At 47.4% G+C, this 14,316-nt stretch overlaps 1 protein-coding gene and 1 long non-coding RNA gene across 6 annotated transcripts; one reads left to right on the forward strand and one right to left on the reverse strand.

Annotated features, from left to right (window-relative positions):
• Positions 1-511: 511 nt before the first annotated feature.
• On the reverse strand, positions 512-3,155 carry SAP18 (Sin3A associated protein 18). Its single transcript, XM_048967821.1, has 4 exons — positions 3,021-3,155; positions 2,755-2,864; positions 1,551-1,673; positions 512-1,003 (listed from the first exon to the last, which is right to left on the reverse strand). The coding sequence occupies exons 1-4, from the start codon at positions 3,090-3,092 to the stop codon at positions 847-849; spliced, it is 462 nt and encodes a 153-aa protein (XP_048823778.1). The 5' UTR covers positions 3,093-3,155; the 3' UTR covers positions 512-846.
• Positions 3,156-3,282: 127 nt separating this feature from the next.
• LOC125703409 (uncharacterized) lies at positions 3,283-13,923 on the forward strand. Of its 5 annotated transcripts, XR_007380853.1 has the most exons (5): positions 3,283-5,855; positions 6,478-6,562; positions 9,912-10,061; positions 12,932-13,124; positions 13,645-13,923. It is a non-coding gene; the product is annotated as an uncharacterized LOC125703409 (long non-coding RNA). The 5 variants fall into 5 exon arrangements; XR_007380852.1 differs by having other exon boundaries at positions 3,283-6,562; XR_007380856.1 differs by lacking the exon at positions 6,478-6,562.
• Positions 13,924-14,316: the final 393 nt, after the last annotated feature.

Here is a 14,316-nt window from a genome sequence, read left to right on the forward strand (position 1 = left end):
AGGCAAGGGGATTAGCTAAGGGGGAGAGGTAACAGCATTCACCTTCCTAAAATGCACGGAGGAAAACTTACTTGGTCAGCAAATATAACTTCCTCAGGAACTATACTTCCAGCAGCAAAAAGCTCTGCACGCTGCACAGCCCGTCTGAACCCACAGGCTCTCTCTTACTCTGTAGCCACTCCTACCTTCAGACACAGCAGGTACCCACAGCAGGGCACACGAAGCAAACCACCCCTGTACAGAAAGGTCGTTTTTGCACCATTAAGTAACGTGGCCTTTCTTTCATCTTTTTTTCTCTTTCTGTGTTTTATAACGCCTATGATACACATCCACCACTTCAGTAACATACAGTATAAACATAGCAGCTGTTTTGGTGGGGGGTTTTTTGGTGTTTGTTTTTTTTTTGAATGGGCAGTGAATGCCCTCCAAGTATTTTAACTTCTGCTTAAAAGCCAACTTCTGAATTTGTCTGCTTAAAATAGGCTTAAAAAAAATCACACACACAATCAGATTCAAAAGATTAATAATAGCCATCTTTATTCCACACAAGACAGAACTACAGAACACCTGTAGTCATTCTGGTCGCATTCTATGGAAACCTGAAACACGAGACACACCAACCTACTCTGCAAACTATGAACCAATCAAGGACAGAGCGATGGCACTGCTAAAGATTAAGTGTTCCTTCTAAACAAACTAAAAGGTTTAAAATGTGACTTACACCCTTGATGTTTAGCTTTGTCTTCAGGTGTTCTTACTTTGCAATAAAGGCAATAAAAAAAAAGCCTGCTTTAGAACAGCAAGGAGGAATAAGCAGAAAATAGAATCATACAAAGCAGCAATAGCTCAGTATGGCCTCATGCGGCTGGAAGGTGGCGGTGCGCGGTTGGGAGGCGTGATGGCTATATCCAGGTAGTCTCCTATCTGGAATTTCTGGGACTGCAATGTCATGGAATCATCTGTGCCCTTCCTGCCCGACATGGTACTGCCGATCTCCTTCACCCTGTGCACGGAGATGAAAGGCAGTTAGTTACCAGAGCCCAGGCCTTGCACGTCTAACGCAGGAGCAGCATCAGCCTTTCCAACCTCGCCATGCCGTGCTCCACACCGTACCTCACTACATCCACAGCGTTTTCTTCTGCACCAAGTAAAGCTACACTGAGTCTTTCTGACAGGGCGCAGAGGTGGGGACCCTTCAGCCATCTTAACACGAGACAGAACCCCCTGCCCCCTCACACAGAGCTGAAGCCCCACAGACTGCACAGCAGTCTCAGATCACCAGAAGTGAAGCTCCACCTCGCATTGGGCCCACGGTTAGCTAGTGGCCAATTCAGCGCTCCAGGTGGCTAAGCAAACACATTCACTGTTTAGGGAACACAAACTACAGCAGTGACCAGTCAAAACGCAGAGTTCATAATGACAATCCTGCAGTCTGTTATCATGAAATTCAGAAATATTATTTGTGAACGCCTGACTTTAAAATCAGTATTGTATTTTACTGCTGTGCTTCCTCAAGCCTTCTGTTGTTCTGGAGAAGAAATGCCCTTTACCTGTAGCCCGGTCGCTTGAGATCTGTAAAAACAATTGCAAAATTGAAGTGCGTGCCCTTCTTCCGTGCTTCTGGGTACACCTCCTTCACCAAGCTGGTGAGCTCCTTCAGAGTTGCGTCCATCCTACGTTAAACAAACAAACAAACAAACCCAAGTGGTTCACCTTCTCAAAGCAGCAATCGAAAAAGCTTTCCAGTGCCCATTTAGGATGGAACTGGTATTTTGCAACAGCTTAAACATACATTTCCTCGCCTTTGCATGCTTCCTGTTAATACATGAAGAAGAGTAACACTTCACATATTTCAGCTATACAGGGAGCCACTTACTTCACAACAATGTGGCACTCCAAACAACCAGTACGGATCAACGTTGCTCTTCCAGGTCTCTCAAAAAAGTGACCTTTTTTGCATTTTTTAATACATTTACAATGAATGTGTTTCCTTATTCAAGTTGGTATTAATGTTAAAATGATTTCTTAGAGGAAGCATAGAAATAAAAGCAAAACAAATAATCACGAGCAGTTTTCCACCAGTACTTCCACTTCTGCCCTAACAGATGGCACTCCTCCTTCTCTGCACCCTTCAACCAGAACAGGGCCAAAACTAACTTCAGAACTCTACAAACAAAAGGAGCACAGCCGCCCAAGCAGCTCTGAGGACTGCAGGCTTCCTGTGAGCTCTGTGCCACAGCTGGCTGACTGCCCACCCTGACTGCTCTGCGGATGGCTTAGACATCATCAACGGCCTGCACTGAGTTCATAAACCCCCTGCAGAAATACATCAGAACTGTGTGCTCTGTTAGGGACAACAGTGGATTTATTCAAACACACAGTGACACACGTGTCACAGCTCTAGCAGAAACCCCGGAGGAAAGACAGTGCTTGTAAAGCAACGCAATTCAACAAAGCAATGCTTTTCTAAATGCTGTGAGGGGAATTCATGCATTTACAGTGCAGACGAAAGGATTTCTCCCTGCTCGCAGCAAACGCGACACGAGCAGCACTGCAGCCCTTCCATCCGCACGCATAGAAAGAAGAGCCGTTTCTCTTTCTGACCCGGACCAACGCACACGTGCTGCAGCGTCCCAGCTTCCCGGGACAGCTGCTTCTGCGGGAGGACGGCGCCCCACGTTAATCAGATTGACGGCAACGACGAAGGAGACGGCAGAGCGCAATCCCACCACGCGCAGCCCCGGCCCAGCTCACCAGGTGTAGATCTGCAGCTCGCTGGAGGGCACGTTGCCGCGGGAGAACTCGTCCATGCGGTGGTGCCGCCCGTTGTTGGTGGTGAAGACGCGGAGCAGCAGCGGACACGTCTGCGGGCGGGAAGAGGCGGCGTGAGGCACAAGGCGCGCACCCCCCGCAAGGCCTCACGGCGCCAACCCCGCCATACTGCCCCCCTCCCTTCCCGGCAGCCCCGCAAACGGCTGCGGCGGCGGCACGGGCGCGGCGGGCCGGCGCAGCCCCGGCACCTTCTCCCGGTCGATCGGCTTCTCCGGTTCCTTCTTGATCTCCTCCTGCGTGACGCGCGACTCCACCGCCATCTCGTCCCGCAGCCGATGGCCCGGATGTCTCGCGGCGCGCGCCCGGTTCTCGCGATAGTGGAGCGAAGGCGGCGGTGCGCGCGGGAGGGGCGCGAAGGTGGCCGAGGAGGCGAGCGGTGCGTGGCCGCTGAGAGAGATGGCGGCTGGAGCTGCGCCGCGCTGCCGGGCGGTTGTAACGCAGCGCTCCGCGGTGGCTGTTAGGCCCGGCGGCTGGCGTCAGCCCGTGCCGGCACCTCTAATGCTGGGCGGGTAGAGCCGCCCGGGGGTCTCCTCCCAGTAGCCTGTACGGATCTGAGGTGGTCTTGGGCCGACGGAGGAGAGCGTCGGGTCAGATGTGAGCGGGAAGGGCTTCGCTCAGAGGGCGGTGAGGACTGGCACGGCTGGCCGGGGAGCCGGGGGTGCCCCAACCTGCAGGCACCCACAGGCTGGGGGGCCCTGGGCAGCCTGACGTGGTGGCTCTGGGACCGGGTGGGCTCTGAGCTCCTTCCAGCCCGAACCGTGACGTGATCCGAAGGAAATACTGCGCTCCTCCTGGGCTCGGGGTGACGTGCTGTGTGCGGGCTTCTTGCAGGGCTCAGCGCCGGGCACACGCATTCTGTAAGCTGTTGCCCATGGTTTCTGTTGCGTGGAAAAGCTTTTAGTGAGCTACTGATGCTCCTTGGAAAAAGCTTCCTTCTGTATGGAGAACTGTATGGAGAAAAACAGCTGCCTAGTGTAAATAAATGAAATAATCAGCCAGTGCAGCTACTGGTGGGTTCAAATAAATTAGAAAGGGGTAAATTGCACTTAGAATTTCCCTTAATATTACGTATTGGAAAGACCAAGCACATATGCTTTCCATTCCTGGGCTTGGCTTTTCCAAGAATAGAGTCTTGTATTAGGTTAAATTTAAGTTTGATGTTTTGTCTCAGGCTAGTGTTGGAGATGCGTGTTTCTGATTTGATAACTTAAAAAAAAGTGAGGTATTGTATCAAAATTGGGGAATGTTCATTTGTTTCCAGAGAATTTACACTCAAATTATTTCATAAAGTGTCATGAATTTTTTATTTCAAGAGTAAAACAGAAATTCTGTAAAATGACGTGAAAACAATCACAGAATTGTTTGAGTTGGAAGGGACCCTTAAAGGCCACCTACTGCAACTCCTTGCAATGAACAGGGACACCTGCAGCTCCATCAGGTGCTCAGAGCCACGTCCAGCCTGACCTTAAGTGTCTCCAGGGATGGGGCATCCACCACCTCTCTGGGCAACCTGTGCCAGCGCCTCACCACCCTTATTGTAAAAAACACCTTTATGTTCAATCTGAATCTTCCCTGTATGGATTCACAAATGTTCACAGATGCAGGATGAACAAATATCAGAGACTCAGAATTACTGGGGTCAGAAGGGAACTCTGCAGGAGAATTTCCAAATTCATCTCAGAGCAAGAGCCCGTTGCTTTTGGTGTTCAGTTCAGTTCAGTTTGGAAGGCCTCCAAAGCCTGTGCTGGTGATCAACCACCCTCCCTGTATAAACATATATTTTTAAATTATTATTATTTCTGCTATCTCAGTCTGTGTTCAGTGTTCAGTTCTGTTGCATCTCCTCCTGTCACTGGTCACCACTGGGAAGTCTGGCTGTGTCTTCACTCTGTCTCATCATGGTGATGCTTACACGCAGTGTTGAGGTCCCCAGGACCTCAGGGAGTCTCTCTCAGAGCTGAGCTGTCCCAGATCTCAGACTGACCTCATGCGGCAGTGTTTCCAAACACTGTAGGTAGATGACTTCAGTGAATTATTTATTAAAAGAATATGTAGGAGAGGAAAAGGAAAATAAGTATTTCTTGTATTCATCAGTCCAAATCTTAAAAAAAATAATAAATAAAAAGCAGTTCACTTCTAATATAACCAACAGCAATTGATTTTTGGCACTCCTAATACAGGGCAAGAGCACCAACAGCCTCTTGGAGTGCACCCTCAGCTTTCATTAACTTTCTTCTGTGGTAGCCTGGACAGTATTGTGCAGTTTTTGGTCTGTATTAAGTTATAACATGTCATCATTTTATTATCAAAGGGAATGACTCAGCCTTGCCACCATTTGTAGGATTTGATTTCCCAGGCAACGATGCAGTTTATTACAGTGCTAAAATTAATTATATCTGCCCTCTTAATGTTTGCTTGGGGCTCAATATCTGGACGGCCATTTTCAAAACAAAGGGATTTATGTCTCGGATCAGGTATCATAAAAAAACAGCTGTAACAAATAAAGCACAGCTCTGTTATGAGTCTAAGTAGTTCCTTCTGTTAGAAGCTTTTGAATGCTTGATTTATGTGAAAAATGACCTAATGTGCTCGCATTTAAGAGAATTCTAGCATGACAATTTATTATTTGTGGGCTGTATTAACAATCAAATTTCAGATTCATAAGCATTTGGAAGAGAAAGTTGGAAATGGAAATGCAGCGATGAGCTCTGTAGGCTGGTGTGCAGAATGCAGGCTGTGCTGGAGATGGCACAACGCTGAGTGAAGGGCTCCCACCAGGTGAGGCCAAGGTCCCACACGTTACCTGGCTTAGTGTGGCAGCTCCCTGCTGCCTGTCCTTACCCTCCGTCACAGGATTTCTTTTCTCCTCCTTTCTGCCAGGCGTGTCCCTTATTGGATGCTTCCAAAAACAAGTGAAATTCCCTAGTTGAGGAGAAAGCTATCCGGCTGGGAGCTGGTTTTATGTCACTGTATTGCATTTGACATGCTCTGAGCAGATCCTGTGGCTGTAGACCTGGAGCAAGGTGAGAGGTGGAAGTGCTGCCCAGGTGTGGTGGGGAGAGGGAGGAATGCAGCAGAGTCTGACCCCACTGCTGGCAGTGAGGTGGTCAATTGCTTCACCTGCTCTTTGCCTTTACTTAGATTTTGAGTGCTGAGAAATGTCTTGCTTCTCTGGGATGCTGTGTTCTGTGCGAGCCCCCCCGGTACGCACTGAAAGAAAATGGAAGCTTTTAGCTGAGGTTGTGAGCTGGAGTGAGACGCTGTATGTGAGTGAGTCTCTGGCCTTTATTGCTGGAAAGAGATAGCCAAATTCTGAATCAAACATTTCCAGATATGAATGTCTTGAGAACTGAAACAGGTGATTTCAGAAGTGTGAATTTCTGCCTTAAGAATTGTTAGCACACATTCCCACTGAAGTGGTTCTGTAAATAGTGAACTTTAATTGCTTACTGGGACATTTCAGAAAGGTATGAATGAGATCAAGAGTTGGTGCCTCTGGGGTGCAGGACTGGGCAAACCTGCTGCAGCCATGCAGGGAAGAGCACTGCCAGTCCTTGTCAATGAAACAATTACTGTATGGAAGTTGTGATTGAAAGGGGAAAACAAAAGAAGCCAGCTGATGTTGTGTTACTTAAAACTTTGTAGGCACAAAAGAGAAGACGAAAATTAATGGAAAGAGAAAAATATAGAAATGAGTGGCACAGATGGGCCTGGAAAATCAGTGGAAAAGGTAAACCTCACAGCTACTATGAAAGCTGTAACAGATGACCAGAACAAGGAACACTGAGCTTTTTGGACCTGTATTTCAGTTCAAAGGAGCTGCCTTAGCTGCACCTATTGCAGCACATTATGCTCAGATTCCCAAGGCTCCCATGGCTTGCAGGCTGTGTTTGTGAGTTCTTGCTAACCACAATTATGTGTTAGTCCTTAATTAGCATGGTTGTGCATGTGTCCAGAAAAGCATGTTTGATGGTCCTGACAAGACGTCTTGGTCTTTGTCTTAACTGTGGAAAGCTCAATTAGCATGTTTTGGCAAGAGCATAAACATCTTCTGAATATCTCTGCAGTCAGCTTGGAAAGCAGAAACTCAAATTTGATGGAGTTGCTACTGCAGACAGGCTTTACCTGCTGGTAGAAGAACAACATTTGCAACAACATTGTTTTCTTTGCAAATGTGATTGCTGGTATTTCCTGTGTTTTGTGCTTTGGTAGCATCCTTCCAGTACCTGAAAGGGGCCAACAGGAAAGCTGGGGTGGGATTTTTTATAAAGGCGTGTAGCAACAGGATGAAAGGAAATGGCTTTAAACTGGGTAGGGTAGATTTAGACTAGATGGTAGGAAGAATGTCTTTACTGTGAGGGTGCTGAGACACTGGGATGGGTTGCCCAGCGAGGCTGTGGATGCCCCCTCCCTGTAGGCATTCAAGGCCAGGCTGGATGGGGCTGTGAGCAACCTGGTCTAGAGGGAGGTGTCCCAGCCTATAGCAGGGGGTTGGAGCTAGGTCTTAAAGATCCCTTCCAACCCAAACCATTCTGATTCATGTGATTCATCACAGGTACACTCTATATTCAGAATGCTCTATGTAGATTTGATTTCATTACAGTCTTAATTTCCTGCATTCTGTACCAAAGTCAATGTAGATTTCAAACAACCTTTGGAATAGCTTTCATTAAAGCTCCACTTGATTAAGGTGTTCGCTGTCCTGTTTTGTACTGGGATGATTTGGGATCATAAAACACTCTGTAACTGTTGGGATTTGTGGTGCTGTTCAACTCTCATGTACTGTGGGGAGGGGAGTGAGTCAGCATGGGCTCACAGCAAAGCCCTGTGCAGATGGTACCACAGCTGGGCAGCTCAGTGCTTGAGTGCATTCAGGTCGTGGATCAGGTGCAGCTGTTTCACACCCCAAAGGGAAGGAAAGCCAAGGAGTTGAGGGAGTTTGAAGCCGTGGTGCAATCTGCATTGGCCAAGAGTGCATAAATGCCGTCAGCCATGTAGTTGAGGAATGCTCCTGGATCCCCAGCACGTGCTGACTTCTTACATGAGAGCGTTTGTCAGTAATGCTGGTGTCATTGGGTGTAATTTGAATGGGAGACTTCATTCAGCTTCAAGGTGAATACCTTCATGTGCATGTCCTTGTGTGATCTGGATCCATCACATCTAAAAAGTCAGACAAAGCTTTGTGATGAAGGTCAAGCTTCATGATTTCACCACGTTAGTGAAACACTGCTTTCTGTAAAATTTGGGTAAATTCACAGAATCACGGAATCACAGAATGGCCTGGGTTGGAAGGGACCTCAAGGATCATGGATTTCCAACCCCCCTGCTGCAAGCAGGGCCACCAACCTCCCCATTTAACACTAGACCAAGCTGCCCAGGGCCCCATCCAATCTGGCTTTGAACACCTCCAGGGACGGGGCATCCACAACCTCTCTGGGCAGCCTGTTCCAGCACCTCACCACTCTCTCTGTAAAGAATTTCCCCCTGACATCCAACCTAAATCTTCCCTCCCTCAACTTAAAACCATTTCCCCTTGAAGTTGCTCCACAGAGAACTTCCTCAAAGAACAGCTGTGAGCAGCATGCACTTCCTGCAGAGCCAGGAGCAGCCATCTAAAGTCAACATGCAGCCATGAGTGGCTTTGGAATCTTCTATGGAAAAGGAGCCAGGTCAGCCTTAGCACACTGCAGAGAGATGGGTGCTGCATGCAGGCTGCCTCGTGCTGCTGCTGGAAGACCTGCTCAGAGCTGCTCATGATGCTGCAGACGGTACAGATCAGGTGCTTCCCAAAAGGGCAGCCTCAGGATGCCTTTTATTCCGTTTCAGAAGAAAACGTTTCCAAGAATAATATTAGGCAGATCAGAGTTATCACGTCTCTGTTATTTTGGTGTTGATTTTCAATTCCTGCGGATGTTTGTCTGAAAACCTGCAGCATTCACGTACTGCTGAGGAAGGAGCCCAGTTTGGCAGAGCTGTTCCATGTCAGAAATGATCTCCTGAAGCAAACATACGTGACTAAATACAAGCTTTTTAAAAATCTGTCATTCATCCATAGTCAGCAGAGGCGCAGTAACAGCAGGCAGCTGGGTTGTGCCCAGCACATCTTGATGCTTGTGGTGGGTTCCTCAGGGCGTGCATGGCGTTCGGTGCGCTCAGGGCACGGATCCCAGCGCAGGCAGCAGTGAGGGACATGGGAAGCACTTCAGGCCAACCCTGCGCAGAAATGTTTGCAGTGTGAGTCAGAAATACAGCATGTAGCACAAGAGGGGTCCAGCAAAAGTTGTAGTGCTGGTGTGAATCTCACCTGAAAGGAACAGAGCAAACTGGAACTCGTAACTGTCAGCAGAGGAAGACAGAATTTAGTTTCAAGTAATGAAAACGTAAGTTGTGTTCTCTCACGTAGAGTTATTTTCTTCTCCATGCAGCTGTACGCTAAGGTGTGATGGTGGGATGCTCTAAATGTTGTATCGCTTTTTCCTGGTGGGGTAGTAGAGTCTGTTACAAAATATAAAATTAGGGAAGAAATGTTGCCAGAATCTCAACCTGGATTTCATTAAGAGGTGTTGTCATTTCACTATAAAGTACATCTGTTACAATGTTCCAGAAAGTTTAGGCACACAATAGAGTAATAAACTGATTTTATAACTTGGGTAATACTCCACCATAGACTTGCTATCCCCTGCTGTGTGCATTGTATTACCTCAGTACAGAAATGTTTGTGCACTGTAAGGAAAGTGGGTTGGTATTGCAGCCAGTGGAAATGTTTGGAATGGCGTATGAGATGCGTCTGGTAGAGAGGACGGGCAGCAGCAGGAGCAGGCTGCGCTGTGATTCACTGCAAGCAGTTATCTGGGCAGTGCAGGCCCCTTCCTCTGAGCCCGTGTGGCTGCACGTCCCAGTGCCACTGCTGGTAACAGCCGTGGGAAACCCTGTGTAAAGGTTTCTGGAAACACCGGTGCTGTCTGAGCAGGGCAACAGCACCGACACCAGCAGCCCTGGGGTGAAGCCGGCACGTCCCCTCACTACACCATAACCTGGTAGAGATGTACTTAATGTTGTCTTCCACATTTCCTGCGCAGACAAATCCCCTCCCTGGCTGTTTCCTGGATTAACAAAGTCCCGTCCTCAAACAAGACACAAAGAGGTCTGAGGAGGTGAGCATCTACACGGCATTGACACGGTCCTGCTCATGTGTTCATGGGAATGTTTCAGTGAATAAGTATTAACAGGTGAGCTTAATGCTTGGTCCAGCTCCTCCCCCCTAAATATCTGTTCTTCTCTCTTCCCGTGGAAGAACAATAATGACAGTCATGCTTTTTCTTCTAAGCAGAGAATTCCAGGCGATCTGAGTGTCTGAGCAGGTCCCTGGGTATGTTGCTCTTCAGCTCGCCGTACATCTCTTTGAGCTTCCAGCCTGTGGCGTGCACAGTTCCTACTAACAACAACAGAACGATAAAGATGAATCCCACGCACCAGAACTGACATTTCATTCTCTTTCCTGCCCCAGGATCAGGTCTTAGCACTGAGAAACTCCTGGGGTCTGCAGCATGTCACAGCAGTTCTATGCTGACAGCGTATCTGTTGGGACACACATCCTCTGTTGTCAGAGCACAGCCACAGCAGCAGCCATGTTTTATTCGGCTCTGTTCTGGGGCTCCCACAAGTGTGCAGGAAGTTTCTGAGAGCAGTGCCATATCCTCCATAGCTGAGGGTGATGTCGTGTGATCCGTTACATGTGTCCTGCTTCCAGAAATATCACAATGAAGAGTTGAGTGAAACTTTTCTCCAGAATAAGTAGTTCCATGTGGCAAGCCCTGCTGAGAGTAAAGAAAAGCTTCAGCACCCAGAGATCCATCTGCATCTCAGAAATGCCTTTTGTGGCTCAGTGTGTAGGCCAGGAAACAACTCTGTCACCTTTTTTTTTGCTGCTTAATACCAGAATGTTCTGCTGCTATAAACTGTCTGCAACATTTTGAATAGTACAGCGTAAAACTGAATTCCTCTCTGAATGCTGCATTGCACATATTGCACTATCCACTTGATTTTTTTGTTTGTATGTTTCGAGAAAGGAAATATCCATCATGGGGAATTTAAAAAACGTGAAGTTTGAGCCCAGGATGAATTCTGACGGCTTGGTTACCATCAGCCCCTCAGAGCTGCAGCTTAGTGGAAACACTGACATAATCTCTACGATAGCGGTGGGAACAGTGCCAGTGGAACAGAGAGTCTCGGGGGCGTAGCGTGAGGCAGAATCACAGTGGTTCCCCACATCACCACTTCTTTGAAAATAAACCTGATGGAAAATTTGTGCACACCTGTTCCTTTGACTAAGAAGGGAGTCACCTCTTTGCACCAGTGGCTGTTGTTACTGGGTGTATTACATTATCACATTGCGTTTTGCATGTGGCAAAAGGTGCTGGGGAGATTATCCCCTACAGGAAGTCAAAGGTGCCACACTGCGTCCAGGCTGCTGTGAGGGGGAAGCCACTGCTTTGCTCTTCTTGTGTCCCCTACCACACGCTGCCATGACAGTCCCTGCCTGCCCTTGGCTGAGCCAGTGGTGACGAGCTCTGCACAGAGGTTCCAGTGACATGGCTTAGCGCTGCCTGCGTATTTCGTTTGTTTCTGATGATCTTGCTGATCTTGCCTGCAGCGGGGAAATAAGGGTTCATGTGCACAGCTCCGCAGGCACAGCAGCAGGGCAGAGGGAACAGTGCTAAAGGGCGGCTCTGGGCTGCGGCTGGAGCCAGAAAGTGACATCTGTCCAGAGCTGCCCTCTGACAGTGAGCGGCACAACGTGACGTTCTGTGTGACACACTGGGGCAGTTCCCACTGCGGTGTGCAGTGCTCCGTTTGTTTTCACAAAATGCCTGTGAAAGAACAACGTTCCCCCCAAAAAAGTGCCTCACTGAATTGTTGGGGGAAATTCTTGCAAATGAAGAAAAGTGAGGGAAAGAAAGCAACTATTTGAAAAGACATGGATTACTAAAAAAGACATGAGCTTGACAGTACTTTGCAGTCAGCTTTATGCTTTGTTGCTCCTATTACAAAGCTAAGAATGATTCAAATCCATTTATATAAAACTTTATGGCATACGGCAAGAGAATGGCTCTTCTACACCTCTCAGATTAGATTTGTGCAATGAGATGCTGGAATATGCTCTGGTGTTTTGTTTGGGTGTGAGGAACGCAAAGGCATAATAATTACCAGCCACTACACCAATTTAATGCTGTGTTCAGAATATTTAACCCTTAAAACAGAGGCATCAGAATTTTTAACAAAATAAAAAATAGAAAAGATTTGCCATACAAGAAAGAAGGTGAAATTCTTAAAGACAAGGATTGTGAAAGTTCTCCTGCTAGCACTGAGCAATTAGCTAAGCGTGGTGTTTTGAAAATATAGAAATGAAATACTAAGAACACAGGGCACAGTTATTGCTAAAGTCTTACATTCCAATTCTAGTGTATGAGGCGGGTGCCAAATGCTGTTAAAGTGCAGCAGCTCTGCTGCTGATTGCTTGTTTCTGACTTGGGTCTGTCTTCATGCGGAGCAGTGTGGAGCTGCTGGCTCTGAAGTTGGGAATTTTGCTGGGCTCAGCTATAGAAAGCCGCCAAGAACGGGCCATGCACCTGCTTCTGGGGGTGCTGAAGTTTATCCTTCTCTTCTCCATGGGCTGTGAGTCGTACAGCTCCTTCCTCCACACACGCACAGGATGCTGACAGCTGAGCTGTGGGAGATTTCTTCAAGCAGTTCAAACAAGTCCTTGTTCCTTGCTGGGACTGCAATCCCGTGATCCCAGTCACTGATTCATAGGGTCATATAATCGTTTGGGTTGGAAGAAACATTTAGCGGTCATGTAGTCCAACTTCCCTGCAACAAGCAGCTCAATCAGGTGCCCAGAGCCCCATCCTTGGGTGTCTCCAAGAACAGGACAGCCACTGCATCCCTGGGCAACCTTTTCCAGTGCCTCACTGCCCTTATTGTAAAGAACTTCTTCCTTACATACAGTCTAAATCACCCCTCTTTTAGTTTCAGACCATTTCCCTTTGTCCTATCCCAACACACCCTACTGAAGAGTCTGTCCCCTTCCTTCTTACAGCCCTTTTAGATGCCAAAAGGCCAATTCTTGGTCTCCCTTGGAGCCTTCTCCTCTCCAGCCCCAGCTCTCAGCCTGTCCTCACAGGGAGGTGTTCCATCCTTTGGGTCATTGCTGTGGTGCTCCTCTGGATGTGCTCCAACAGCTCCATGTCTCTCCTGTACCGCTGACTCCACATCTGGACACAGAACTGCAGGTGAGGTCTCACAGCACAGAGCAGAGGGGCAGGATCACTCGGTCGCCCTGCTGGCCGTGCTGCTTTGGGTGCAACCCAGGACACAGTTGGCTTTCTGGCAATGCTATTTCTTACTAATACCACAGATTTAAAGGAAGACACCCAGAAAAGAAGAATCCTGCTTTCCTAGCTATTAAAAAAAATAAAAACCACCAAACATTTTTAATGTAAAGCCACCATTATTTACTGTCAAACAATAAGAAATCCCCGTGACCTCATAGGGAGGTATGTGCCACTATCTGCTCAGCAGATGGAAACCTCTCTCTGGGGCACACAGCAGAGCAGGGTCCATGAACCACAGCTGTGGGAGTTGACCTGGGAACCCGCTAAGCCAAAATGTGGTCCTGTCACACCAGCATGATTCTAGGGACAAAGTAGGATGGAAAACCACTCTTGCTGAGCAGATTATTCAGTTCCTCTGCTTTCCTCATTAAAGCAAATAGCACAATTTCCCCCCCGAAATTTTTTTCTTTTCCTGAAGGGCTAAAATATCCGTAACGCAAAGCGTGAAGCGTGGAATTTGGTCCTGCTGAGGGCAAGGTAACAACATGAAGGGTATGAGACAAGGTAAGTTTTCACTGTGCTTTACAAGTGCTCACAATTTGCATCTCATCGGCTTCAAGGCCTCTGCTGGTGATATTTCCTTCTTCTAAGAATAGAGCCTGAAAGTATTTTAAGAATTCTAGTTGTCGTGCAATTAATAGCGTAACACTTTGTTCTGAGTAACAAGATTCGCTTGTTTTGAGTGCTAACAGTATTTTGCATGTAAAATAAGAAAGGCAGTGGGGAACGTTTTATTGCCAGCGCTTTTCCTTACAGGGGGATGAATCACGTACATTCTTGGCAACCAAGCTCAAGTTCACAAGAATGCTCAGTTTGATCAACTTCCTTCAAAATACAAAGCTCAAAGTAAAGAGGAAAACAGAGAGAAAGGAACTTGGATGGGTTTCCATGCAGTAGACATTACAAGATGGACATCCAAGCAGGAAAACAATAAATCTAGTGTGCAAATTGTTTTGCTCAAAGCAAATCATTTCAAATCACTGACTTGCTGTTAAAGGAAGGTTCAGACTAAATTAAGAAAATAATACTGGAAGGAAAAAAAAAAAAAAAAAGAAAAAAAAAAGAGGAAAAGAGCCAGGGAAAAGAAAGC

This window comes from Lagopus muta, chromosome 1, assembly GCF_023343835.1.
Source record: "Lagopus muta isolate bLagMut1 chromosome 1, bLagMut1 primary, whole genome shotgun sequence".
Taxonomy (NCBI): Eukaryota; Metazoa; Chordata; class Aves; order Galliformes; family Phasianidae; genus Lagopus; species Lagopus muta.

Bases quoted from the DNA above. Each gene is read 5' to 3' on its own strand.
- SAP18 (XM_048967821.1), bottom strand. From the start codon at position 3,092: ATGGCGGTGGAGTCGCGCGTCACGCAGGAGGAGATCAAGAAGGAACCG. The intron at 1,674-2,754 runs GTGAGCTGGGCC...TGTTTAACGTAG, and splicing joins GAGCTGCAGATCTACACCTG to GATGGACGCAACTCTGAAGG. The intron at 1,004-1,550 runs GTAAAGGGCATT...CTCCGTGCACAG, and splicing joins CTCAAGCGACCGGGCTACAG to GGTGAAGGAGATCGGCAGTA.